The sequence below is a fragment of the Notolepis coatsorum genome (genome assembly GCF_963971535.1).
Source record: "Notolepis coatsorum genome assembly, chromosome: 13".
NCBI classification, from domain to species: Eukaryota; Metazoa; Chordata; class Actinopteri; order Aulopiformes; family Paralepididae; genus Notolepis; species Notolepis coatsorum.
In genome coordinates, this window is record NC_140177.1 from 128172391 (window position 1) to 128198865 (window position 26475).

At 48.6% G+C, this 26475-nt stretch overlaps 1 protein-coding gene across 1 annotated transcript in view; it reads left to right on the forward strand.

Moving 5' to 3' along the window:
• Positions 1 to 26475, forward strand: part of epdr1 (ependymin related 1) — a 59132-nt gene that overhangs the window by 11501 nt on the left and 21156 nt on the right. The window contains exon 2 of the mRNA XM_084326801.1: positions 25011 to 25219. Within this exon, the coding sequence (XP_084182927.1) occupies positions 25011 to 25219 (209 nt within the window). The remainder of the gene's footprint in view (positions 1 to 25010; positions 25220 to 26475) is intronic.

Below are 26475 nucleotides of genomic sequence, written 5' to 3' on the forward strand. Positions count from 1 at the left end.
ATTCGTAGGCAAATCAACATTGAATGTCCAATCTCTGGTTACGCAGGAAGCAAGTATACAACCTGGTTCTTTAGGGAACTATAGCGATGGTACTTAATGATTATAGCTGGATATACTAAAGGGGGGTCCTGCTGGTTGTAAGTCAGTAGGGGGGGGGGGGTTAGGAGAGCCGCCGGCGATATCCCATCTGGCCAACGATTTCTTGGGAGAATTCAGAGTGCTGAACACGGTGCCCACAGAACCTTGGTCCACAGATGAATACAGTTGGGCCCTCTTGTAGACGGTAGCTGCCGGTCCACAACGAAGAGACGTGAGGCGACCTCACTCGGGGTAGAGCGCCGTCTCACCTGGACTCCTCTCGGGGGGTAGTTCCAACACTCACCAGTGTTGGCTGTTATCCATGGCATAAATCAAAGCACCCAAAGCAAGTAGATAATCCAAGCCGTGTAGGGCTCGCCGTCGTCCGGGTAAGGTAATCCAATGTGCAGGTCCACTCGTCCTAGCCCAGAACTCCTCGGATGAAAGCACCACACGTGGTCTGCCCAGCCTTGTTAAGACTCTAGATAACGCGAGGAAACGATGGGGGTACTACTCACTGTATAACTCTAACCGAACGATGCACCATACATAATAGACTATTATTAACTTAATAGAAATACGTCCCACTCGACGGTATAGTGCCAAACTATGACAATTCAACTATTAATCCACACGATGTCTCAATGCCATTCTGAGGCCAAGTTGACCATACTGCACCACACGTGTATCGTGGGTGAGGCTTAACGTCTTGCCACTAGGTTGGAGGGTAAAGAACTAAGGGCTAAGGGACTAAAAGAAAGTTCTACTTTACTTGCACCATATATATATGCGCTGTGAACAAATAGTACCATTCGTATTTCGCCAGACGTATTCCTACGCGGAACCGGGCTAGTAACGACATGTTCGTCGGCACGATTGAACTTGAACCAAGGGGCTTGGCTGCTGGCGCCAAGTTCTCGTCCAATGAGAGAATGAAACTATTATGGGCTGTTAGTAGACTAAAGGGATATTCAGTGTATATGTACAAGGAATATACAAGGGATATCAAACGATATACAAATACTATTAAATATATATCCATAAATAAATATATATATTCGGTTTAATCTGATCCTTCACAACAGCCGCCCCCTAATTAGTCCCACCTAATTAGCTAAGCAGAGACAGATTAACCGCACTGTCTACCACTCAAGGTCCGCTGTAAGGGTCAGTCAACTCACAAAGTCGTGGGGTCATGGTCGTCATCGATAGTGTCTGGGAGTCTGGGCAGTTCTATTAGCCTCGCCACGGGTCGTGTGTAAGTTCGCCCTTGGACGAGCACCTCAGCTGCTCGGACCTTGCCATCGGCACCGGTGATCACTTTGCTTACGCGGCCAGCCGGCCACATAGCTCTGGGTAGTGACTGGTCGATAATCATGACGACTGTTCCTTCTGTCAAATTGTCTCTCTCTTTTACCCACTTCTGGCGGGTCTGTAGAGACGGTAGGTAGTGGAGTAGAAAGCTGTTCCAAAACTTGTCAGCTAGTACTTGACTGTACCTCCACATTCTTCGGCCGTTCGCTTCTTCAGGCCTGTACATTGTCTGGGGTAGCGCGGGGTCCAGCCGCCCCATCAAGAGTGTGTTGGGGGTGACTGGGTTGACATCTGCTATATCACTGGAGACGTAGCCGAGGGGCTTGGAGTTCAATACTCCCTCGATCTCCGTGAGGACTGTCATTAGGACTTCTTCCGCTACAGTCTGAGCCCCAAGCACGGCGTACAGGGCTGTCTTTATAGAACGTACTTCTCGTTCCCAGGTTCCACCGAAGTGGGGTGCGTTCGGGGGATTAAACTGGAAGTCAATCTGGGATGGAGCGAGGTGGGTCTTAAGTTCTGGGCCCATAGCTTGGAAGCTCTCTCTCAGCTCTCTTTCTCCGCCTTTGAAGTTTGTCCCGTGATCAGACAACAATGTAGACGGTTTTCCTTTCCGTGATGTGAATCTTCTGAAGGCCATAAGGAATGAGTCTGTGCTCATGGTTGGAAGGAGTTCGATACGTATCGCTCTGGTGGTCATGCATTTGAATACAATACCCCACCGCTTCTCGGTTCCTCTTCCTTTCCTTTCTTTATATACAACGGGCCAAAACAGTCCATGCCTGTGGAGTGGAATGGCTTGTCGCCGAGTCGGAGGCGACAGGGAGGTAGGTCAGCCATCCGGGGTATGCTGGGCTGCGCGCGCCACTTTCGGCAGTCTAGACAGGTTCGCTGGAAGCGTCGCACTGCTTCTCTTCCTTGAAGTATCCAATAGCGACGTCTGATCTCCGCGAAGACTCTCTCTGCTCCTGCGTGGTGTACATCCTCGTCGTATTTCTTTATGATCAGCTCTGTGACCTTGTGTCGGCTGTTCAAGACTATCGGGTACTTAACGTCATCCGGTAGATTGGGGGCCCTCCGCAGACGACCACCCACTCTGATGAGATTATGGGCGTCGCTCTCGGGTGCCAGGTGGAGCAATCTGCTGTCTGATGGGACGGGCTTTCCTCCCTGTAGACAGTCTAGCTCGTCGGGGAACGAGTCTCTCTGGGCTCGTTGTAGTAGAAGAAGTTCTGCTTCTTCGTAGTCAGCTGCTGAAATGTCGGCAGTGGGCTGAATCTCTGGGTGGTGCCACAGAAATGTCTTTAGTTGCGCACTCTGTAGGGTGAGGCAATCATCTATGTTGGGGTCTGTGGAGGCGACTGTGCTCAGTCCACAGAACATAGGTTTCTTGTTCTCAGCCTCCTCTTTACTCGCCTCCCGTGGGGTGGGCGTAGGCCACTCTCCTTCCGGGAGCTTGAGGAACTCTGGTCCGTCACTGTAGATGTTGTGACGGGTGAGGTCATCTAGGGACATTCCCCGGGTGATGACGTCAGCTGGGTTGTGTTTGGTGTCCACATACCGCCAGCTCGCTGCTTCTGTTAACTCTTGAATCTCTGTGACTCTGACTCCCACGAAGACCTTGTATCTGCATGAATCAGACTTGATCCATGTGAGTACTGTCGTGGAATCTGACCACAAGATTGTTCTGTGCACCGGAATGGTGAGTTCACGTTGGATTAACGTGGCTAGATGCGCTCCTGCTAGGGCTGCGCAGAGCTCTAGACGCGGGATAGATTGTTGCTTTCGTGGGGCTATTCTTGAGCGAGCCAGGATGAAGGCGGTGTGTATCTCTCCTCCCTTCTCTTGGGCACGCAAGTAGGCCACTGATCCATAGGCTACTTCGGAGGCGTCGCTGAAGACGTGTAGATCCATCTTGCATGTCTCTGGCCTCACTGTGGGTGGGAAGTAGCTGCGGCGTATATTGACGCCTGGGAGTGAGCGGAGTTCCGTCTCCCACTCTCTCCATGTGGAGGCAAGGGGTGCGGGTATTGGGTCGTCCCAGCCCTGGTCCTTGTCCCATAGTGCTCGTACAATCATCTTTGCCCTGGTGGTGTAAGGTAGAATACATCCCAACGGGTCATATTGTCTGGCGAGTGTTCTGTACACACTCCGTCTGGTGGTCGGTATCGCCGTCGACCTTCCCTGCTCCGTGGTCAGGGGTTTGTGTCTATAGTGGAGCGAGTCTGTTTTGAAGCGCCAGACTAATCCTAGTGTCATTTCTTGGGCTTCTCCTGGGATGGTTGCCATCCAGGTCTCGCTGCTGGCAGCCTTGTCCGCGGGGGAGAGGCTGCGCAATACGTGCGGGTCGCTGCTGGCCCACTGCCTGAGATCAAAGCCGCCTTTGATCAGAGAGGCGCGTAGCTTGAGTAGGAGAGCCTCGGCTTCTTCTTGAGTCGAAACGCTTTGTAAACAGTTGTCCACGTAGAAACTGTTCTTCACACTGTGTCGGACCTCTTCATCTGCTGCTGGGTCCTCTGCGACGTGTTTCTGTAGTGCAAATGTAGCACAGCACGGGCTGCATGTAGTTCCGAAAGGGAGGACTTCCCATTGATAGATGGCGGGGTGCTCATCTCCGATCCTCTCTCTCCATAGGAACCGCAGCAGGGGCTTGTCTTCCTCCACTAGTCTCACCTGCAGGAACATCCCTTTGATATCCCCGCTGATAGCCACCTTGTCCTGGCGGAAGCGTAGTAGCACGCCTAGTAGAGAGGGGCCGAGTGTGGGGCCGGGCAAGAGCTCTTTATTCAGATTCTGGGATCCGATCTGGTAGCTGCAGTTAAACACAATGTGATCCTTGCCGTTGTGGTGGACCTTGTGGTGCGGCACGTACCATGATTCGGTCATCTGATCGGCCTCTTTAATGTCAATCTTCATTACGTGTCTCGCTGTGATTAGCTTCTCAATCTCAGCGCGGTACACACTCTCTTGAGCGGGGTCTTTGGCTAGGCGCCGCTCTGTGTTCAATAGATACCGCTCCGTAGCTTCTTTCGTGGCGTGAAAGGTGGGCATTCCCTCTCGCCTCAGGAGTGGAGTTGCGTATCTCATCACTCCGCCGACTGTGACTCTCTTTGTCCCTTGCTCGAGGAGGTTTATGTCGTAAATGTCTTCTTTAGAACGAATGTCTTTCTTTTCGTTCTTAAAGGGCATTGTCTCTAGTGTCCATAGCCTCTCGACATGCTGCAGGAGAGTGGTGTCTTCTTCTGTCACTCTGGAGTGGAGGCAGCTAGTGGCTGCTGTTCGGTTAAGAGATTTAGCGAGGGGGCCTTGTAATGTCCATCCTAGGCGGGTCTCGACTGCTGCAGGACAGCCTCTGGGTCCTGTATGGACCCGGTCTATCGGGACTATGAGGTCTGCATGGTCGGAGCCTATCAGCAGGGTCGGGGTGGCGCCGTCTATGAGCGGGATAGGTAGTTGACGCAGGTGCACATATTTATCCATCAGTTTGGCGATGGGGTAGGTGTACTGTGATAGTCCTATTTCTTGGCTGGTGAAAGCATTTGTAATCCTATACCGTCGCTCTAGCTGCCCGCTTGCTGCGATAGTGAAGGAGACATTCTCGCCTTTTATCGTCTTTAAATCTCTTCTTATTGTCCGAATCGTCATTTGGTTCTCGCTCCCCCGCAGTCCCAGCTGGGCCGCAGCGGACGCGAGCAGAAGGGTCTTCTCTGACCCGTCATCAAGGACGGCGTAAGTGTCCATGACTTTATCTTGGTAGCTCAATGTTACACGGACTACCTTTAAGAGCACTTGGGCGCCGCTGCTGCTGGCGGGGTCAATGTACATGACACTTGCCTTTGTGCTGCTCGATGGTGCAGGTGCAGGCTTTCTTCTGTTACTGTCGTGTAGGACATCTAGGTGGGCTCCGTCACACCGACTGCACCTCTTCTTTAGGCGGCACTCGGCTGCCATGTGACTGCGCGCACATCGGTAACAGCGCCTGTTGGACTTTATCCATTGACTCACTTCTTCTGCATTCATCTTTGTGAACAGGTCACATTGTGACAGCCAGTGTTCCTTCTCGCAGTACGGGCACACCATCTTCCACTTCTCTTTTCTCGAGGGGGTACTGTGGTTCTTACTGCTCGGTACTGATTCTGATTGGTGCATGACAGTCACCGATCTTCTTCCATCGTTTATTCTCCTGGGTCCCTCTCTGGAGCTTGGTGTGCTCCGCACGAACGTATCCAGTCGTAGGCTGCTGACTTCTCTCGCCAGGAAGTCGGCTAGATCGAGGAGGGATGGTTCGGGACCGTTAGGATCACGGTGGTCTCTCTGCCGCCTGAAGCGCTCTTGTCTGGCGGGTGGCAGCTTCTCTAAAATCCTCTCGACGTTAGAGTTGGCGTATAGCTCGTGCATACCCTTTTCTCGTTGCGCTCCCAGCATCCCTACCAGGGACTGCACTTTTATAGACAGGTCGTCTAATGAGCGATTGTCTGTTGCTGGGGGTAGGCGGTCAATATGCCTTATCTCTTGGATTACGTAATCCCATATACGTCCATATCTCTGGTCCAGCGCTGCTAGAGCCGCGGTGTATGGGGTCGTAGAGGTGGCATAGGCTAGCGCTATATTGTGCGCTCGGGGTACTTTCAGGTGCTTCAGTAATATTGCATACTTGTGGCGTTCATCAGCGACATCCACCATCATTGTCTCTAAGCACATCCGGAGCTCCGTGTACTGTGCTCGATTCTCATAGGTGAAGTCTGGAAACGTCGGTGTGCCAATGTATGACGCCGTGGATGGCTGATACATCGGCGAGCGTTGGGGGAGAGGCCTCCTAGGCGAGTCTCCTCTTGCGCCTCTCTGTGGGCTGGTACCGGCAGGGTACCATGGCCCGCTGGTCCAGGTGCTATTCCTCGGGGCTGGTCGTGCGTCATGCTCACCCGTGAATAGAGTCGGGGGTCTGTAGCGCAGCGCCGCGGGGGTATAGCCTGGGCTGTACTGGACCTCCTGGTCCGGTGGAGTACTGTGCTGTCGTCGGGCTTGGTTCTCCTCCTCTCCCTCTTCTTCTTCTATCAGGTCCTCTAGATCCTGTAGTCGTTTATTTAGCTTCTCCGCAGTGTATGCCGCTCCTTCCTTGTAGCTGGGTCTCGCTTGGACCGGTCGGGGAAGGGGGTTTGCGGGGGGTATAGGCTTGGTCTGTTGGTCAAGTTCAGGGTCGCTTGCTCGGTTAGGGGATGCTGCCCTTGACTGTTGTCTCGACGAGTTCCTTGAACCCCTGGCGGAGGGAGAGGGTGTTGCCTTGGTGATCAGCTGCTCCATTAGCTGCGCTTGTAGTCTGTCGCGCTTGCCCTGTAGTCTGTCGCGCTCGGTTTCGCGCTGGATGAGAGCGAGGTCGCGCTCTGCCTCTCTTTGGGCACCGTCAGCGGCGCGCTGGGTGTCTGCTCGGTCTCTTGCCATATTCTCTTCCGTCTGAAGGCGTCTCATCTCCAGGCGTATGCGCTCTTCTTCGCTCCGTTGCTGCGTCTGGAGTCGATCGCGTTCACCCTGAAGTCGATCGCGTTCACCCTGGAGTCGATCGCGTTCGGTAGAGGCTGTCAGGCTGACGAGGAACGCCTGTGATAGCATCCTCTCCGCTTCGCTGGGGGAAGACGGTTGTAGAGGTGAGCCGCTCCTGGCTGTACTCGTTGGGGAGTCCTGGAGCTCTATCTCCTCGGCGCTCTCCTCATCTTGTTCCGTGCAGAGTTCTCTCTCTGTAGGGTTGTCTTCCTCCCGGGGCTGGTCGGGGACTACTTCTTCGGTATTGGCGGGGGGTAAAGGCATGTCAGCTCCCTCCTGGTCCCCACCGTGAGCTTGGTCAGTTACATTAGAACCCACTAGGGCCTCTGTGGTCGGGGTAACCTGGTCGTTAAGGTCAGACATAATTTTACTTTCTACTTTTACCGCGTTTACTGTTTGTCGAAGGCTAGGTAGTTGACTGACAGCGTAATCCTCTAAGTACTGAGGTGTCTGTCGTCTGCGCCGCGGGCGTTCTACGTTAGGAGGACCGTTTCGTGGAGTGTTCATCATAGGCCATTTCAATATTAATAACACTATATTAATATTACACTAGTTACCCTCCGGCTCGAAGGACCAATTTTAACTGAGGGGTACAATTCCCTGACTGTATTGATAAGTATGGTATCATTAAACCACTACCGCTTTATGTACTTTAACTACTGGCCACACAGTACATGATATAGATATGATGAACACTTTCCCACCATGAAACCAAGTCCACACAAATGTATAAGTCGAATATTTAATATATAGCAAAGGGTATATACAACGTTCACTTAATGACATTTATGATTTGAATGCACTTGTAAGGCAAATGAGTATTCGTAGGCAAATCAACATTGAATGTCCAATCTCTGGTTACGCAGGAAGCAAGTATACAACCTGGTTCTTTAGGGAACTATAGCGATGGTACTTAATGATTATAGCTGGATATACTAAAGGGGGGTCCTGCTGGTTGTAAGTCAGTAGGGGGGGGGGGTTAGGAGAGCCGCCGGCGATATCCCATCTGGCCAACGATTTCTTGGGAGAATTCAGAGTGCTGAACACGGTGCCCACAGAACCTTGGTCCACAGATGAATACAGTTGGGCCCTCTTGTAGACGGTAGCTGCCGGTCCACAACGAAGAGACGTGAGGCGACCTCACTCGGGGTAGAGCGCCGTCTCACCTGGACTCCTCTCGGGGGGTAGTTCCAACACTCACCAGTGTTGGCTGTTATCCATGGCATAAATCAAAGCACCCAAAGCAAGTAGATAATCCAAGCCGTGTAGGGCTCGCCGTCGTCCGGGTAAGGTAATCCAATGTGCAGGTCCACTCGTCCTAGCCCAGAACTCCTCGGATGAAAGCACCACACGTGGTCTGCCCAGCCTGGTTAAGACTCTAGATAACGCGAGGAAACGATGGGGGTACTACTCACTGTATAACTCTAACCGAACGATGCACCATACATAATAGACTATTATTAACTTAATAGAAATACGTCCCACTCGACGGTATAGTGCCAAACTATGACAATTCAACTATTAATCCACACGATGTCTCAATGCCATTCTGAGGCCAAGTTGACCATACTGCACCACACGTGTATCGTGGGTGAGGCTTAACGTCTTGCCACTAGGTTGGAGGGTAAAGAACTAAGGGCTAAGGGACTAAAAGAAAGTTCTACTTTACTTGCGCCATATATATATGCGCTGTGAACAAATAGTACCATTCGTATTTCGCCAGACGTATTCCTACGCGGAACCGGGCTAGTAACGACATGTTCGTCGGCACGATTGAACTTGAACCAAGGGGCTTGGCTGCTGGCGCCAAGTTCTCGTCCAATGAGAGAATGAAACTATTATGGGCTGTTAGTAGACTAAAGGGATATTCAGTGTATATGTACAAGGAATATACAAGGGATATCAAACGATATACAAATACTATTAAATATATATCCATAAATAAATATATATATTCGGTTTAATCTGATCCTTCACAACACTACCTATCCTACCTGTACCCCCATGCTGCTATGACACTTGAATTTCCAGAAAGGGGATTAATAAAGGAACACTTGACTTGACACAAATGAATGTAACTGGATACGGACCAGCTAGCCTATAGCTGTGTGCCGAAAGCACCTCTCCTGGAGTTTTACGCTAGGCTTCCGCTGCCATACATTTATGCTGTGACAACTAGAGCTGCCGCGGTATCGGTATTACCGCGGTATCGCTGTTACATCATGCCCACCGCAGCGTTGGGCTGAATACCGGCATCACCGCTGTTTTTTATTATATTATTATTATTATTACGCTCTCGTTGGGCTTGCGGCTCTGCAGATATACCCTACTTCTCTGTCGAGATTCCAAGCGACCCTATTGGGTACCAGAAAAGTCACATGAAACACTGCAGACCACAGATTGGTCAGAAGAGATACGCGAAGTGCTTTTACTTCCTGAATCTCAGCCATGAGCCATTGATCAGAGCTCAGTCACAACACGGCTAATAGTACGTTAGCTCCCACCGGAGACCGGAGTGGATTGCCGTCGCTCCTCAGGGAACGAGGCATAATGATTTTACTGCAACGAAATGTTATAATAAAAGCCCTTCGTTCTATACACTTGTCTGATTGAAAACTTTATTAACAGACCGCAGAATGGGTACAACTCGGCACGCTCTGAGCAAAGAAAGGAACTTAGATATTAATTTAGTAACGCTTGCCTTGCTATGGTCCGGTAAATACGAACGTGTAACTATACTAACGTTAATGCCACAAATCGAATGCCTTTGTAATCATAAGTAGTAACGTTATAATAATAATAAGAAGAAAGGGTCGGGGGGGTAACCGGCGGGCGCGCCGCTACCACTCCTGCCCGCGACACCTAGTGAACGGCGCACGACCAGAGGGGAGACTTCGAATCCGTGTTTCACTTTTAATAACGAATGCGTGCTTGCCGAATCCCAAACAATATTCATGCTGCAAAGTCATCCTCTAAAGATAGACATTTAGACTAGAGGCAGGCTATATGCTATAAAGAGTAGACTACTACTAAAAAAAAAATGCATTCAAACTTTTTATTTTTATTTTTTGTGTGCGTGCGGTAAAAACCGCGGCGGTAGGAAATATTTTGCAAATTTGTGCGGTAAGGAAATAATCAATACCGCGGCAGCTCTAGTGACAACCCCCACTTCACCTGCAAATGGGGAGTCTTCTGACTCAGAGAGCAGGGTGGAGTGGGTAGGTCGTTACCCCAATTTGAAGCACCTGTGCAGTGCAGAGAGCTGCCTGCACAACGATAGGTTATGACTATAACCAAGTTCTGTTAGTTAGGGGCGATGCTTGGCATCACTACTGCACTATCTCGCGTACGTGCACGCGTACTGAATAAACCACAAATGTACCTCTAATACCAGTATTAGTCTGACCACACCCCTCATCAGCTTACCTTCATAAGCAGGTGTGTGGTCACCTGCTCTCCTCCTTCCCAAGCTTTCACCACAAGGTGAGGACAAGGGCTGCAGCGGCCGTCTGATGCCAAGCATCGCCCCTAACTAACAGAACTTGGTTATAGTCATAACCTATCGTTCTGTATCGTTAGTGGCTTAGCTTGGCATCACTACTGCACAAGGGAGGCCAAGCGGAGCCACTTGGCTGACAAATACACCCCGCTGACAGCCCCCCAAAACCATCAGAACAGGGAGGGCCGAGCCCCCCCGACCCCCCCTAATGGAGGGTATCCCCCCTATTAGAGGCTTCACGGGAAGGCGACGGACCCGACCGTGCGAAGAGGCACCCAAGCAACTCAACGCACAGGGTGAGCAGACCGTGGCCTGACCCCACGACTACACACACGCACAACCCGCATGCCACCCGGGAACGAACGGAGGAACAACCTCGTTACTGCCCCCAGAATCACGGGGCCAAGGGCAAACCCAACCCCGTGGCAAGGCCGTAGCAGCGGAGCGCGAAGGAAGACCCAGACCCACCAAAAGGACTGGACTCCCTGGAATGGGGGCCCGGAGAAGTCCATGATGCCAGCATCAAGACCCCACCAGGTGGGCACGTAGTGCCCCGCCCCCCACATCGCCAGCGTATTCGGACAAAGGCCCCTCAGTTACTGCACCTGGTATTCCCAGGCGGAATCCCATCCAAGTACTAACCAGGCCAGAACCTGCTTAGCTTCCGAGATCGGACGAGATCGGGCGTGTTCAGGTTGGTATGGCCGTAAGCCGAGCGGGCCCCGTCCCCCCAATAGTACACCGCCTGGCACACTGACCCTGCAGAACAGGCAGTCAGCATGGCCGTAAGCACACAAAAAGGTTAACCAACGGAAGCAGGCAGCGCACCGGGGAAAAACCAGGCAACAGGCTGTTAACCCTAGCCTGGAGACTGCGGACGAGACAGGCGCCAGAGGGGACAGCTGAACACAGCCGCCCCGGCGGAAGGAGCGTAAGCTGGCGGTGTTGCATGACCAAGCCTCCATTTAAAAACCCCCACCCAGAGGGGTCGAGGCAGAGAAGGCTGACACGATTGGCAGACGTCATGAACGTGCAGGGGCACCCTCAAACGGTGAACCCGGGAGTTGACACTGCTCCAACACACCAGGGAATCAACCACCTCGGTGTTACCCAATGCGGTGGTTGTTCCTATAACCCCTCAAGAAAAAACTCCAAAACACACCTGCGGGCATACACCGGCTATACCGCAGTACAAGTGTTTCAGTTTCCAAAAAGGGTTAACCCAGGCCTACGGGTCGCAAACATCACTTCGGACCGGGCCTGGCGGTACGGGAAGCACAGGGTCACCAGAGGAGGTCAAAAAACCACCCCCACAGGCCCCTCTTCGCCATGCGTGAGAGAGGAGCGAAAAATAATGGAGAACCAGCCCCTAAGCACACCGTACCTGGTATTCCCCGGCGGTCTCCCAACCAAGTACTAACCAGGACCAACCTGTGTAGCGGCCGAGATCCGACGAGATCGAGCGCGTACAGAATGGCATGGCTGTAAGCCATGACGACAGTGCTGAGTAAAAACATACCCAACCAGGGTCCCCATAGCGCTTAACCCTGTGACACCCAGACCGACCCGGCATTTTTCCCCCTGAAAAAAGCCCAAGTCCCTCAGGGTACCAGAACAGCAGATCTGCATCCCCGGCGGACAACGGGTTCAACTGATCTGGACCAGCGTGACCAGAACCAGTCCCGTGCCCTAACCACGCCGACATGCCTACTCCAGGAGAAGGGCAGATATGCGTGTTGATCTTAACATGAAAAGAAGGCGCCACCCAGACGTTCGGACGAACCGCGCCTGGTGGCCCACCCCAAGGGCGTGAGACCCCACTACATATGTTCAGATCCATCCCGTCATCATCCCCCAGACATGAACGAGAATCCGTCGACAACCCACCCAGGTCATGGGATGTGGTCGTCGGAAGAGGAAAAACCCCCATCTCAGTTGCTTTATAAAAACGCTGTTTCAACCACAAGCAACCAAGGCGTGCCAGTCAATCGCCTGTTTACAGCGAGCTAGCACTATACGTGCGTCGGGACACACCCCCATCAATGAACAGGCTATTTAGACCTGTCATTGAATCCCCAAGGCGCCCAGGGGAACGACAAGAGGGGTGTGACACTCCCTAACTCCAACACTTCTGGAATAGAAAGAAGGAAGCATCAACAGTATGTATCCCAGTCTACACAGCCGGGGTAAAAAAATTTCACATTTTTACATCCCACCACCCTCCCATAGGAAGAGACGGGGATCCCCAGAGAGACTTCCCACGCGAGCTGTACAGATTGAAAAGAATATATTGCACCTTGAGCCATGTAAAAAACTGGTTTTAGGGCCTCCGGGGAAGAGGCACTCAACCCATACACACTCAATAAACGAATTGAATCGAATATACATACAATAGAAAAGGACCCTTCTAGAGGGTCCACTCACTTTGACAATCTGAGGAGGAAGGCTCTGTACTCTGATGGAGGCTTCCTCACATGGAAGAAGGAGTCCGAACTCACAGAAGGCCTGAATAGGCGCTTGGTGAGGAGGAGCCCTGACCACCCCCCCTGAAAACAGATCCATCACATGGACCTGAACAGCACACGGAAGTCCTACCAACAGAGACGCGCACGGTGACGTACTCTATGGCGGGGGAATTCCTGCGGTGCACACGCCCAATATACCAGGCCGTGGGACCAGGAAGTCCCTCCCCCCCCCCCCCCCCCCCCCCCCGTAACGTGCCGAACCGCCACGTGACGGGAACCTTGAAGGACAGGGGGTGTACCCCTGACCGACAGAACAATGGGGAGAGGAAAGGTTACCAGTTCACCCCTTTACGACCCCACACCCATGATACGACGTAACGACAAAAAGAGAATATGACACAGTCATAGTCAGCTCTATGAAGCGTTTCACAGCTCCACACAGCGCATGAGCTAACCTGCCATCTGATTTTTACTAAGGAAAAACACAGAATAGAGAGGGCTCTAAGAACCCCGGTCCAACATACACATGTGCTTCTGTGGCCAGTACAACCCAGTTGTAGGTCACATGACACACACAACCCATCATCACCTACAAAAAATGGCAAAAACACTCAACAGAGGAACGCCGTTTTTTTCACAATGAGAGAATACATCATTCTTGATTAGTATCGACCACAGGCCTTGCTAAGCACACATGACAGCAACCAAACCAATTTCCCTTTAGGAAATAAGTTTCTCCAGCAGATTTAGCACAACCTCAGCAATCAAGCTAAGAGTTACATCGTATCCCTACCACACAAAAGACACAATTAATGCACAACATGTCTGATAGGAGGTGATAAAGTCCCCAGGGAACCGGGGGGGAAAACACAATCCTCCTATTTTACCCTCAATACGGCCAGTTAAAACAGGAAAACCTGTTTTTTTTTTTTGATCAAATTTTTTTATTGACATTCTCACGAAACAAGACAACACATTAACCACAATCACAATACATAGAACTTCACAAGAAAATAACAAAAACAATAATAATAATGACTAACAATTATACAGACAAAAGAAAAGAAACCAGAGTTCAACCTACTAAATTAATTCCAAGGGGTACTATCTAATAAATGGTCTTTCCCAGTGTTCAGTCCCGATTCCCGGCCGTGTGACCCCATATTAATAAAACGTACATCTCCAACCCACCACAAGGACCATTTTTTGGGGGAACACGACCTGAAACCAGAGCAATGAACCTTCATGAAAAAACAAAAACCTGTAGGTGTTCCATAGACTCACAGAGACCGTGTAAAAGTGGCCAAACAGTGAAGAACTAGTTAAATAGCTGCCCCCCCATAATATCCCCAGCTAAACTCAAGATGACAAGACAAGGGACAAGACAGACAAAAACACTTCCTCCTCCCCCTCCCAAGAGACCGCCGGACTCACCCGAACACGCACCCCAACCCCGCTCAGCCGCACACTGCGGTCTTTACCTTCTCAGCTGCTGCGAACCACAGGTCAATTCCAGCCTGCCCCACCCCAATCACCCGGGCTGTGGATATCTCAAGATAAATCACATCCAATAGAGTTAGGGACCAGTTAATCATTGTAAGCTTCTCAGGCTCCTTCCATCTCATTGCTATTAGCTTCTTCGCTGCTGTGACGCCCGCTAGGACAACCCTTTTCAGTTGTACGGACGCGGGTAGTGTCGTTATATCGTTCAGGAGTAGCGTAACAGCTGAGAATGGGATAGTTAAGCCACACAGATCTGAAAGTTTGTCCGTTATTGACCTCCAGAAGCGGGCCACTGGTGGGCAATCCCAATACATATGCATATAAGTGCCAGTGGCCTTTTGAGAGCACAAAGTGCACCGAGAGTCGGTTATCAGTCCCATAGCAAATAGCTTCCTAGGTGTAAGATAGGTCCTATGAATATAATTAAAATTAATTTGCTGGTGATTGGGGTTGCGGGAAGATAATGCCACATTTGCCCAAACATCATCCCAGTCAAACTCGGGGTCCAACTCCGGGATATCCACACGCCAGATTGTATCCAATGATAAATTTTTATACGTGGATTGAATTAAGAGCGTATAAAAGTCGGAGACAAACCCTCTGGATGTCGTCCTGTCCACTATGAGCCTGAGGAAGGGGTGTGGGTGCAAGGCTTGAGCCCACGGTACGCCATGCGCCCTCAGTGCTGACCTTAGTTGAAGGTAAAGAAAGAAGGACTCGCCGGGAAGATCATAAAATTCTCTTAAGTCCTGAAACGCACGGAGGCCGTTCTTATCATAAATATCCTCCAGAGTATGCACTCCCCTCCTTTGCCATTGAGGAATATTAACCGGCTTGTGTCCAACAAGTAATTGCTGGTTATTAAAAATTGGAGAGTCCAGGTGCCAAGGGCATTTAACCCCACACGACCTCTGTACATTACGCCACGTTTGGATCACGTGAGTTATGATCGGTCCATACCTCAGCCGGCATTTCGCAATAGAGACAGTGGAGTACACTACATCCTGCAATCTTAGCGGAGACACCGCCGCCGCTTCTAAGGAGCGCCACGATACAGCCTCTACAGGGTCTAGCCAGCACATCAGAGGTCTCAGTGAAAAGGACCAGAAATAAAGTTTAAAATCAGGGATTGCGAGGCCCCCATCTTGTTTCCTACGTTGAGTAGTAGCCCTTTTGATTCTCGGGCGTTTGTTATTCCAGACAAACTTAGATACCATCGATTGTACCTTGCGCCAGTGGTCTATTGGAGGGGGCAGGGGGAGCATTGAGCTAATAAAATTTATCCTAGGCAGGATGTTCATTTTGATTATGGAAGCCCGGGCTTGTAAGGAGTTAGGAAGGGACGACCACCTGTCTAGATCCTGGCGTATTTTATCATAAGTACCCGTGAAGTTGTACTTAGTAGTTTGGTTCAGCGTGGGGAATATCTCTATGCCCAGGTATTTAAAATGTTCTACTATGGGGATATCAGCTGGTAGTCGTACCGCCTTGGCCAGTTCATTAAGAGGTAGGCAGGCTGATTTGTTCCAGTTAATCTTAAAACCTGACAATTTACCAAAGTCGTCGATTATCCTCAATAATTTTGTGGCCGACCGGGAGGGGTCGTCCATGAAAATCAGCAGGTCATCCGCATAGAGAGCAATTTTGTGTGGAGTATTGTTGACCATTATGGGGACGATGTCCTCCGATTGCCTAATAAATTGGGCCAAAGGTTCGAGGGAAAGCGCGAACAGTCCCGGGCTCAGAGGGCAACCCTGTCTAGAAGATCTGGAGACTGGAAAGAGTGTGGAACAGTTTTTGCCTGTCAGTATCATCGCAGACGGCGAGGCATACAGGACTTTAATCATATGAATAAAACTCTTTCCAAGACCCATGACCTCAAGTACCTTCCACAGGTATGACCACTCAAGTCTGTCAAACGCCTTCATGGCATCCAAAGACAGAACTGTGGATGGAGTTGTATTGTCTTTACTGTTATCGATTACATGCAACAGCCTCCTAAGATTATCTGCAGCCAGACGCCCCGGGATAAAACCAGTTTGATCGCAGTGTACCAATACAGGCATAAATCTCTGCAGGCGACGGGCCAGCACCTTGGCAAACACCTTTAAATCGGCCCCGAGAAGACTCAAGGGTCTATAGCTACCACAATCATTGGGATCTTTGTCCTTTTTGAGAAGTAAAGAAATCAACGCCATATTGACATCTCTTGAGAACTCCCCTTGTTCGATAGCGTAATTGATCATATCGAGCATCAATGGACCCAGTTGGTCCCAGAAAGCTAAATACACTTCGGGTGGAATACCATCCCAGCCTGGCGCCTTACCCCTCTGCATTTCAACAATAGTCTCCCTCAATTCTACGAGAGTAATCGGTCTCCCCAGTTCCTTGGCCTCTTCCTCAGAAATGTGGGGTATCTCAAGCCCGCCGATGAACGATTCAAATCTAGAGTCATCCAGATTACCCTCTGAGCTATATAACTGTGAGTAAAACTCTTTAAAAGTGTCATTGATCTTTTTCGAATCAGTAGTGACTGCACCCTGGCTCGTCCTAATCGAGGGGATATCTGAGAAATGATCATTTGAGCGTATTTTCATTGCCAATAGATGGCTAGGTCTGGAGCCGTGAAAATAGTAATTTTGTCTTGTCCTATGTATCAAAAACTCAGACTGTTGTTTAAGTATGGAGTTTATTTCTTTTTTGACTATCTTACGTTGTGTGTTTAGTCGTTCATTATAGTCAGTTTGCAAGGATGCGTATAGGTCCGCATATAATGATTCCAGTCCTTCTAGCTTTTTTGACCGGGATTTTCGCAAATTGGAGGCAAATAGTGTGACATGACCCCTGATGAATCCTTTCAATGCGTTCCACAGGACCCTAGGGTCTTCTACTGTGCCAACGTTGATCTGCAAAAATTCTGCTAGTTTACTCCTGAACTCAGAACAGAAGTCATCGTTCTTTAGCAAGGTCGAATTAAAACGCCATCTGGGAGCTCTTGCGGAGAGCCTGCCAAAGGTTGCCGTAAGGAAAATCCCCTTGTGGTCTGAGAGAGCCAAGGGAACCAATGAGACATCGAAACTATCAAACATATTAGGGGACGCGAATGCATAGTCAATTCGAGAGAAGCTTTTGTGTCTGGCTGACAGGTGAGAGTAATCTCTGAGGGTGGGGTTGCATAAGCGCCAGAGGTCTGAGAGCCCCGTGTCTTTGGCCCACATCCTGAGGGCCTTAGAGGCCCGTTTCTGGTCGCTCGTTTCAGAGGGCCCAGACCTATCCATCTCCGCATCCCAGCACGCATTAAAATCGCCACCCACAATGAGAGCGTATCCATTAAGTTCCAACATATTCTTCGTGATTGTATTATAGAACGCTGAATCAAATGTGTTAGGAGCATACAATGCTATTATAGCCATCTTCCTATGCAAGAATTCAACTTTTGCTATAGTAATCCTTCCCTCCGTGTCCGACCATACATCCAAGATTTTGATATCAAGGTTACGTCTTGTAACTATGACTACTCCTTTCGTCTTATCATCGGCTGAGGATGCGGAGATAACGTGATATTGCCGATTTGCCAGTCTTGACACGTCACCTACCATTAAATGCGTCTCACTAAGGAGAGCAAGGTCAATATTTCTCCTCTTCAATAGCCAAAGGACACTGGCACGCTTGTGTGGGGCGTTAAGCCCTCCTGCGTTCCAAATTAAAATATTCAATTTAGCCATGGTCGAGCTTGTATAAGTGCGTAGAGAACATACCCGTGCAGCCAGGCTGAGTACAGAGGTGCCGATCCCGGCGGGCCCGGACGGTCAATCCCAGGAGTTCAGAGGAGGAACACTTACACATATATAAGACAACAGTACATAGAACACATAAAAATACCACCCCAGCTACAGCCCCCCCCCCTTCTACTCTAAACCCTAACCCACCCGTCCTACTATAAGTTCCTCTATACCCACTCTCCAATCCCCACCCTATGCCCCACCCACTGAGGATGGTCATCTTCCTATCACTTCCCACTAGAGACATGGATCAATAAGACGCTTCCCACTCCCACCCCCCTCTAGTTAAACCCCTGAGTAAACCCCCACTAGTCCAATAAACACAAATAATAATAAAAATTAAATTCAATAAAGATATCGGTCGAAAACCACCTGAGCACTGGCCCTAACATAAGACAACCATAATGGTAAAAATAGCCATTATTAAATAATAACTCCACATCAACCTGCAACCATCTATTTCCGAATCTGCGCTTCAACGTCGCAATGTTATGGCCCAAATGGGTACAGGAAAATTCAAAACAAAATTAAATTAAAGCATCCCAGCCGATAGTCTAAGGCAGGATCGGGTCACAGGTTAATTGTGCAAAATTGTGTGAACAATGTCAATTAAACAATGACAAAAATAAGAAAGGGAAAAAAGGGGTTATGGTTAAAGTGCACCCCTGAAGCAGTCCCTCTGATCAGGCACAACGGCTGACATGACATAACCTATGTAAGAATCGACAATAATAGGAAAAGGAAAAAGAGGGTTATGGCTAAAGTGCAAGCAAAGTTAAACTTGACCCAGCCTGTTATCACATATTTATGTATATTCGTTCGAGAGCCAACATGAACCTTGGCCCTAACATGACAGCTATAATGGAAAAATTAGCCATTATTATATAATTACTCAGCATCAACCTGTAACCATCTACCCTGGAGTCTGCATATTAATGTATCAACGTTATAGCATAAGTGCCTCACGGAAAATTCAAAACAAAATTAAGGCGAGTCAGTAGTTAGTCCAAGGTAGAACCGGATCACATTTAAATTGCTCATTCAAATGCCATTAAAACATATAGGAAAATTCAATACAAAATTAAATTAAAGCATCCCAGCCGATAGTCCAAGGCAGGTTCGGGTCACAGGTTAATTGCTCATTCAATTGCCCTTAAAACAGCGACACTAATTATTATACAATTACTCAGCATCAACCTGTAACCATCTACCCTGGAGTCTGCATATTAATGTATCAACGTTATAGCATAAGTGCCTCACGGAAAATTCAAAACAAAATTAAGGCGAGTCAGTAGTTAGTCCAAGGTAGAACCGGATCACATTTAAATCGCGCATATAGATGACATAAAAACAGCGACAATAGGAAAGAAAGAAAAAAAAAAAAAGGAAGAGAGGGTAATGGCTAGAGTGCAAGCCATATAACCATATAGCCATTAAGTGCAAGCCATACCCGACCCAACCTGTTATCAAATATTGTTTATGCATATTCAACCGACCTTGGCATCTACTTTGGATCACCAAAGCTCAAAACAACCTGGATATAAAAATAAAAAGCATACCAGAAGTTAGTTAGGGACTCGGTCACTCTTGAACTGTGCAAACCAATGTCCCTTTGAACAGCAACAGCAACCAAAATACGTAACCATTAACGAATGTCTCAGCGCAGACCATAGTCGAAGCCCGCTGGCTAGCCCGAGGCTAGCGCGTAAGCTAGTGACGAATCCGGATAGCACGTTAGCCTACTATGTACATTGTTCAGCTAGCTCGTTAGCTTCCAAAGAGGCGATACACAAGTACGACCATGAGGTCAGCTTTAGCAAGTAACAGAAGTCATTGGGAAGCCCCGCTAGTTGGATGGGCAGAGGACAGTTAGCATGTCTGGGCATGACAGCAAGTGTTTGTGAATAGTCGACCTAATCAATGTATATAGGCCCAAACCGCCAAGTCACTCACCCTCCATAGATATCAAGCAACAGACTCGGGTGTCTTCGCGAGATATTCCTTCGCTTTAGCCAACGACCAAAACAAACGCTGACCACCGACCTTCTCCAACACAGATAGTTTCGCGGGAGCGAATAACGTGGGCCTCAGGCCTAGTCTCCATAGCTTAGTCAGGACCACCTTGTACTCGGCTCTCTGAGCTTGAACCTCCGGTGTAAAGTCCTCGAAAATGGCCACTTTGTGATCGCCAAACCTCAGAGTACCCCTTCTGGTACGAGCCGACCGCATGATGATTTCTCTCTGTTGGAGTCTGTTCAGCTTGACTATGATGGGCCTCGGTTCTTTGTTCACGCCGGGAGAAAACCTGCCCGCTCTATAGGCCGACTCACAGATAGGAGGCGAGGGGAGGACGTCCGTCCCTAGTATCTTCTGCAGCAGTTCGGGCATGGTCTCAGAGAGACAGCCTTCACCGCTGGTCTCCGGTACTCCAACAATCCTGACGTTGTGGCGTCTATCCCGGGACTGCATCTCCTCCATCGCCGACTGTAGTTTGTTGACTTCAGCCTGCCTAGCCAGCAGGGCGGATTCAAGACCCGCCATCTTCTCACACTGTGATGATACCTCCGTCGTTAGCATGGCTAGTTCGTTAGCATTAGCCGATGAGGCAGCGTGAATCGTCTCCATCTTGTCTGTCAGCGGGACTACCGCCAGCCGTATTTCTTCTGATATCTCACGACGGAGGCTGATACAGAAATCCGCCAGCACTTGCTTCTGTGCTTCAGCGATGCGTGCCTCAGAGTCTGCGTGTACTTTCTTCTGTGCTTCAGCGATGCGTGTCTCAGAGTCTGCGTGTAGCTTGGTCATGACCAAGAGCACAGCTTCGCTTAACTCCCCGACAGCGGGAGACGGTACGGCCATGCTCGGCGGTGTCGGTGTCGTGCCTAATTCTTTCATGGCTCTGGTTTCCACCCCCGCCATCGTAGAAAGTCGAAAAAAGTTGATGAATGTATACTAAACACGACGACCTAGCAAACAGATAAAAAACAAATAAAAATAAAATAAAGACTAATGGGGAGAAACGTATATTCAGCACGGTAGAAGGGAGCTCATGTGAAAACACGTCTACTCCATGATCGCTCAGCTCCGCCCCCAACAGGAAAACCTGTTAATGTGTGAACACACTGTTCATTGTCATTACAGTCTGAGAAAGAATATTCTTTTACTCACTTGTCACCAAGCATAGCTTCATAGGTTAGTTACCTTAGTTGTGAGTACACGGTCGTGTTACTCACACAACAACCAGATCATTACATCCCGTTTGCACGGAGAAGCTAACTGCCAGTGACAAAAACAGCTCACACACAACCCGCAACGTATCCTAAATGCATTGCAGCAACACACGTTTTGGGAAAAACACCGTTATTCACAATACATTTAGCAAAGTAAAACCAGAAGACGTGTTATGAGGTCTGGCCAACCCCGTACCTACCCGGAACGCAGATCAGCGAAGTGCAGTCACAAGACACCGTAGAACACAGCCGTCCTGTGTTGTTCGATCCGGGCAGCGTCGCCGCTCCAACCAGTCGCTACAGTCCTCTTTGTTGACGCAATCCCCGTCCAGGCTCAGGGCAGGGTCGACGAACATCCCCTGTCAAGGATGACGTCGTGGTCAAGAGTGTAAAACATGTTAAAATCAAAGCACGTTCAACAGAATAGCATCAAGCTAACGGCTGCTCCAACCGTTCGGGTGCTATTGCTTCTGCTCGCGAGACGCCAATCTAACGACGCACGCGATCAGAAGCGAGCTCCCGGCGGCGCGCGAGAAGCTAAGCTACCCCGCGCCAGGCCATGGCCATAGCAGCAAGCTAACGTCACCTAGCGACCACGACATGCTAGCCCCGCAGCTAACAGCCGACTGGCTAATAGTAGGCCTTAAGCAGGCCATGCAGCGATCCAGCAGGCTAACGCAGCAGTTAACAGCTGACCGGCTAACCGTAAGCTATGAACATGTAAACAATGACATAACACTCACCCAGACAGGCCGCCGTTCTGAACCTCTCCTCACTTTTTAAGAGAAAAGAGAAAACAAGATGTCCACACCGCTTCACAACGGTGACATTACCACATCCGACGGATCAGCACAGTACCAACTGGCCTGTGTAGCTGACATTGAACATGAATCTGCCGCTATCGCACATTACATGCACATATCCCCTCGTGAAGGAATACTCTCATTTGGATATGAAAGATGGGGCCTTAACACGGTGACAGAGAGAATCCACTCGTCCAGAACACACAGGGATCACCAGTGTCAATGGTCGCGGCCCACTAGTTAAAACTATAATGGTCTCCAGACCAAGGCCTTCTGTCGCCTAGGTGGCTGAACAAGGGACCCCAGTCTGGGGCCGGTTTCCATAAACTTTGTCAAGTAGCCCCCATAGCACTAACAGACAAGTGGAGCCCGCCAGCAAACACTACTCACCCAACCTGGAACGCACCGCTTCTCACAACAGCGGCATGTCCGACAGTTCAGCTGTGGCCTGACAGGTTTCACCCCAACAAACACAGCAAGGAACTGCAGTTGAGAAGCATGCAGCGGCGTGCTCCCAATACGAAAACCGGTGGAGGGTTTTTAGAATGATCATCATCTTCCAGACCCTCCAGTACGAAGACAATATCGCCGTATTTTCTCGAAAATAGTGAGAGAGAAAATAAAGATATGATGTCAACGTATCCTTGTTTCCCAAAGCTGTTCCTAATCCAATTTCTTCCATCATGGTGTCAAGTGTGGGGATCTACCGAGGCACTTCTTCCTTGTGGTGAAAGCGAGAAGGAGGAGAGCAGGTGACCACACACCTGCTTATGAAGGTAAGCTGATGTGGGGTGTGGTCAGACTAATACTGGTATTAGAGGTACATTTGTGGTTTATTCAGTACGCGTGCACGTACGCGAGATAGTGCAGTAGTGATGCCAAGCTAAGCCACTAACGATACAGAACCAGTATATATGTTCCCCTGTCTAATCCCTTCTGTCTGCTTCTCCCATCTGCTTACCCCATCAAACAGGACAGGTTGTACCTACCACCAAGTGAACCAACTTGGAACCTCTGTCCATTCTGATATATACCTTTGTTGTTTAATTCGATTATTATTTGTTTAGATAGGATTAAATAAACTCTTTGTTCAATTGTTATCACGTGTGTTGACTCCCTTTATGTGATAAACCTCTGGTTCGTCATAATGCTAAACTAGGCTTCCGCTTCCATACATTTATGCTAAGCTAGGCTAGCTTGATAGATAGCTCTGAACGCACCGAGAAGAAATCTGGTATCTCCTTGTCTGACTCTGGAGAAGATGGTAAGCACATTTCCCATAATGTTGCCATCTTCCTTTAACCCTTTGGTAGTGTGGTAGTGAAAGGGTTAAGTGCAGACTCCATGACAGCCAGGGTTAGAAATTAACATTTTTTTTCAAGGGCTTTTTTTGCCCCCCTTAATTGCTTTTCGGGGGCTTTTTTTTGTATTTCGGGGGCACTGAATTTTTATGATGAAAATTAACATAAGGATTATAAAACATTGTTGACACTTTTTTTTACAGTCTTCGTCCCTATGTTTGATAATGTAATGTTAATGTCTCCATATATAGGGCTCTACGCTAACCTTTTTCCCAAGGAGCACATGTGCTCCTAAATAAAATGTTAATAAATAAAATCTAAATAAAAATTTAGGAGCACACAAAGAAATTTAGGAGCACAGTGAAAATTGTTCAAGTAACACAGAGTTTATTAACTATTTATCTCATGCATTATTATACTGTGCGTGTGCACACTATGAATTGAAAATGGGGGACCCTGATGTAAACAAGACGAAAGTCTTTCTCTGGTCTGCATCCCCTTAACTTGTGTGTATTGAGCTGTACTGTATTGTACCCATTCTGCAATCTGTTAATAAAGTTTTCAATCAATCAAACGCAAAGGATATCGGTTGTCAAGCTGCTTTTGTATGTTGTAGTGTTGTTATGATACCAACATTTTGACTTTGATACAGATAGGAAAGGTAATGGAATATATTATTAGATGACAGAACATTGAAAATTCTTTATACAATTATTTAATTCATTATGAAATAGAAATTCCGTTTTTGGGTGGAACGTTTGTTGCAAGGAGGGAGGAGGCGGGGACCGCTGCGTGTTACACACAACACGGAGAAATGGTCTAGCTGCTTCGGTGCGTCGTTAACGTTAACGTCGGAAGAAATTCCCCACTAAGCCCTAAATTCAGAGCAGAGCAGTATCCTAATGACTTTTATGCTTCAGTCGATAAGGTGTTTTGCGAATTCTGTCAACATACCGTGGGGACTGGACCCGCAAAAACACGTGCGAATATCACTTCAAAAGCCATGTCAGCCGGATTCCTCTCTTTCTCCTCGTCTATCTTTTGCTCAAAATAAAAATGAATGGGCTTCATGGCTGGCTGATTTTTTTGCGTTGTCTGATTCTGAATGTATAACTTGCCTAAGCCGGTACCGTGACTTTGTTTTCGGGCGCTACTGTGATTGGACGTTTATGCGCCTTGTGTAATGTGGGACTATTATAACAGCGGAGCTGTTTTGTAATCGTCACTCGTCTCGAGTAAATGATTTTTCCGGGTGGCGCTCACACACATATTATTAGGGCCAAATACAAGGGAAATGCTCGCACTGTAGATCATATATATAATTATATATATAATTAGTAAACTGTCGGGGGCATTTTCTGCCCCCCTTAACTGATATTCGGGGGCATTTTGTCCATTTTCAAGGGCATTTTGCCCCGAGCCCCCGTTAATTTCGAACCCTGATGACAGCAGATGTCTCAGTTGTTTTTGGGTCTGAATCCTCTCTCCTCCTTCCAGGTTCTTTGAGTACATCTACCTGTATCAGAGCGGCGTGATGTTTCAGATCGAGCAGAAGACAAAGCAGTGTTCCAAGGTCACGCTGACGGAGGCCTGGGACCCGTTTGACATCCCGGCCAACTCCACCTTCGAAGACCAGTACTTCATCGGCGGCCCCGGGGACATGATCGAGGTGCAGGAGTGGTCCGACCGGAAGCCGGCTCGCAAGCGTAAGTCTGGATCAAGTTATGGGGGGGAACAATATCGCAGGTTGAGGAAATCTACCTGGACTTGGATTCTTTAAATTCCCAACACAGTAACGCAACAGATTAACCCTTTCACTGCCGCACTACCAAACTGTTAACCCTTTCACTGTGACAATACACAGAAGGTTAACCCTTTCACTGCCACACAACAGCAGGTTAACCCTTTCACTGCCACACTACAGAAGGTTAACCCTTTACTATCACACTACCAACGGTAACCGTCGGTAGTGTGATAGTAAAGGGTTAACCTTCTGTAGTGTGGCAGTGAAAGGGTTAAGGTGTAACAGGGGACTAGAATGCCAAAATGCACAACAGAAATAACAATAGAAAATGGGTTGCCACTCAATTATAAACTACCAACAAAAGAAAATATTAAAATAACATCTAGCTGGCTGCAAGTTATTTACAATAGCAAAAAAACGACGTACACCCACATCCGTTGTTAAATCAATCAAAAGTAAGGAAAGAAAGTTGTGAGAGAAACAATAAATAGTAGAGAAATAGACAAAAATGTGGGGAGCTGACAGGCGCCAAGTCTCTATACATTTAGTACTATGTATCAAACAGTAGAATATATGCATCACTCTAGACATTTAGTATGTATAATCAAACAGTAGAAAGTAGACTATATGCATCACTCTCTAGACATTTGGTACTATATCAAACAATAGACAGTATGCATCACTCTAGACATTTAGTACTATGTACATCAAACAGTAGACGGTAGAATATACTGTATGTACTGCATCACTCCATACATTCAGTACATCAAACAGTAGACATCAAGGAGAAGCCGCCTTTTCTCAGTCCTTGCCCCACAATGGTGGAATGAACTGCCCACCCCAGTTAGGACAGCCAAAACCCGTCCAATCTTTCGCCGTCGACTAAAGACGCACTTCTTCAACCATTATCTGAAATGAAAAAAAAAAAGAATATATATATAACCTTACTGTCATGCACTTGTCCTAATAAACTAGCCTACACTGTAGCACTCAACACTTTGATGAACATTGTTACTCAGCTGATAGAGTTGTGCCCTTCCTCGTGCCCGCCCTCGTCACCATAAGATGGCGCTGCTAAGACCGGCTGCCTCTCTGTGCGCTCCGTCGAGACTGTGCTTACTTTTGTTAATATTTATAGTTTTAAGAGTTTTTTGTTTGTACCAACTGTAGGTGCATTTAATGTGTATGACCGTCAGTCACTCATAGACATTGGATTAC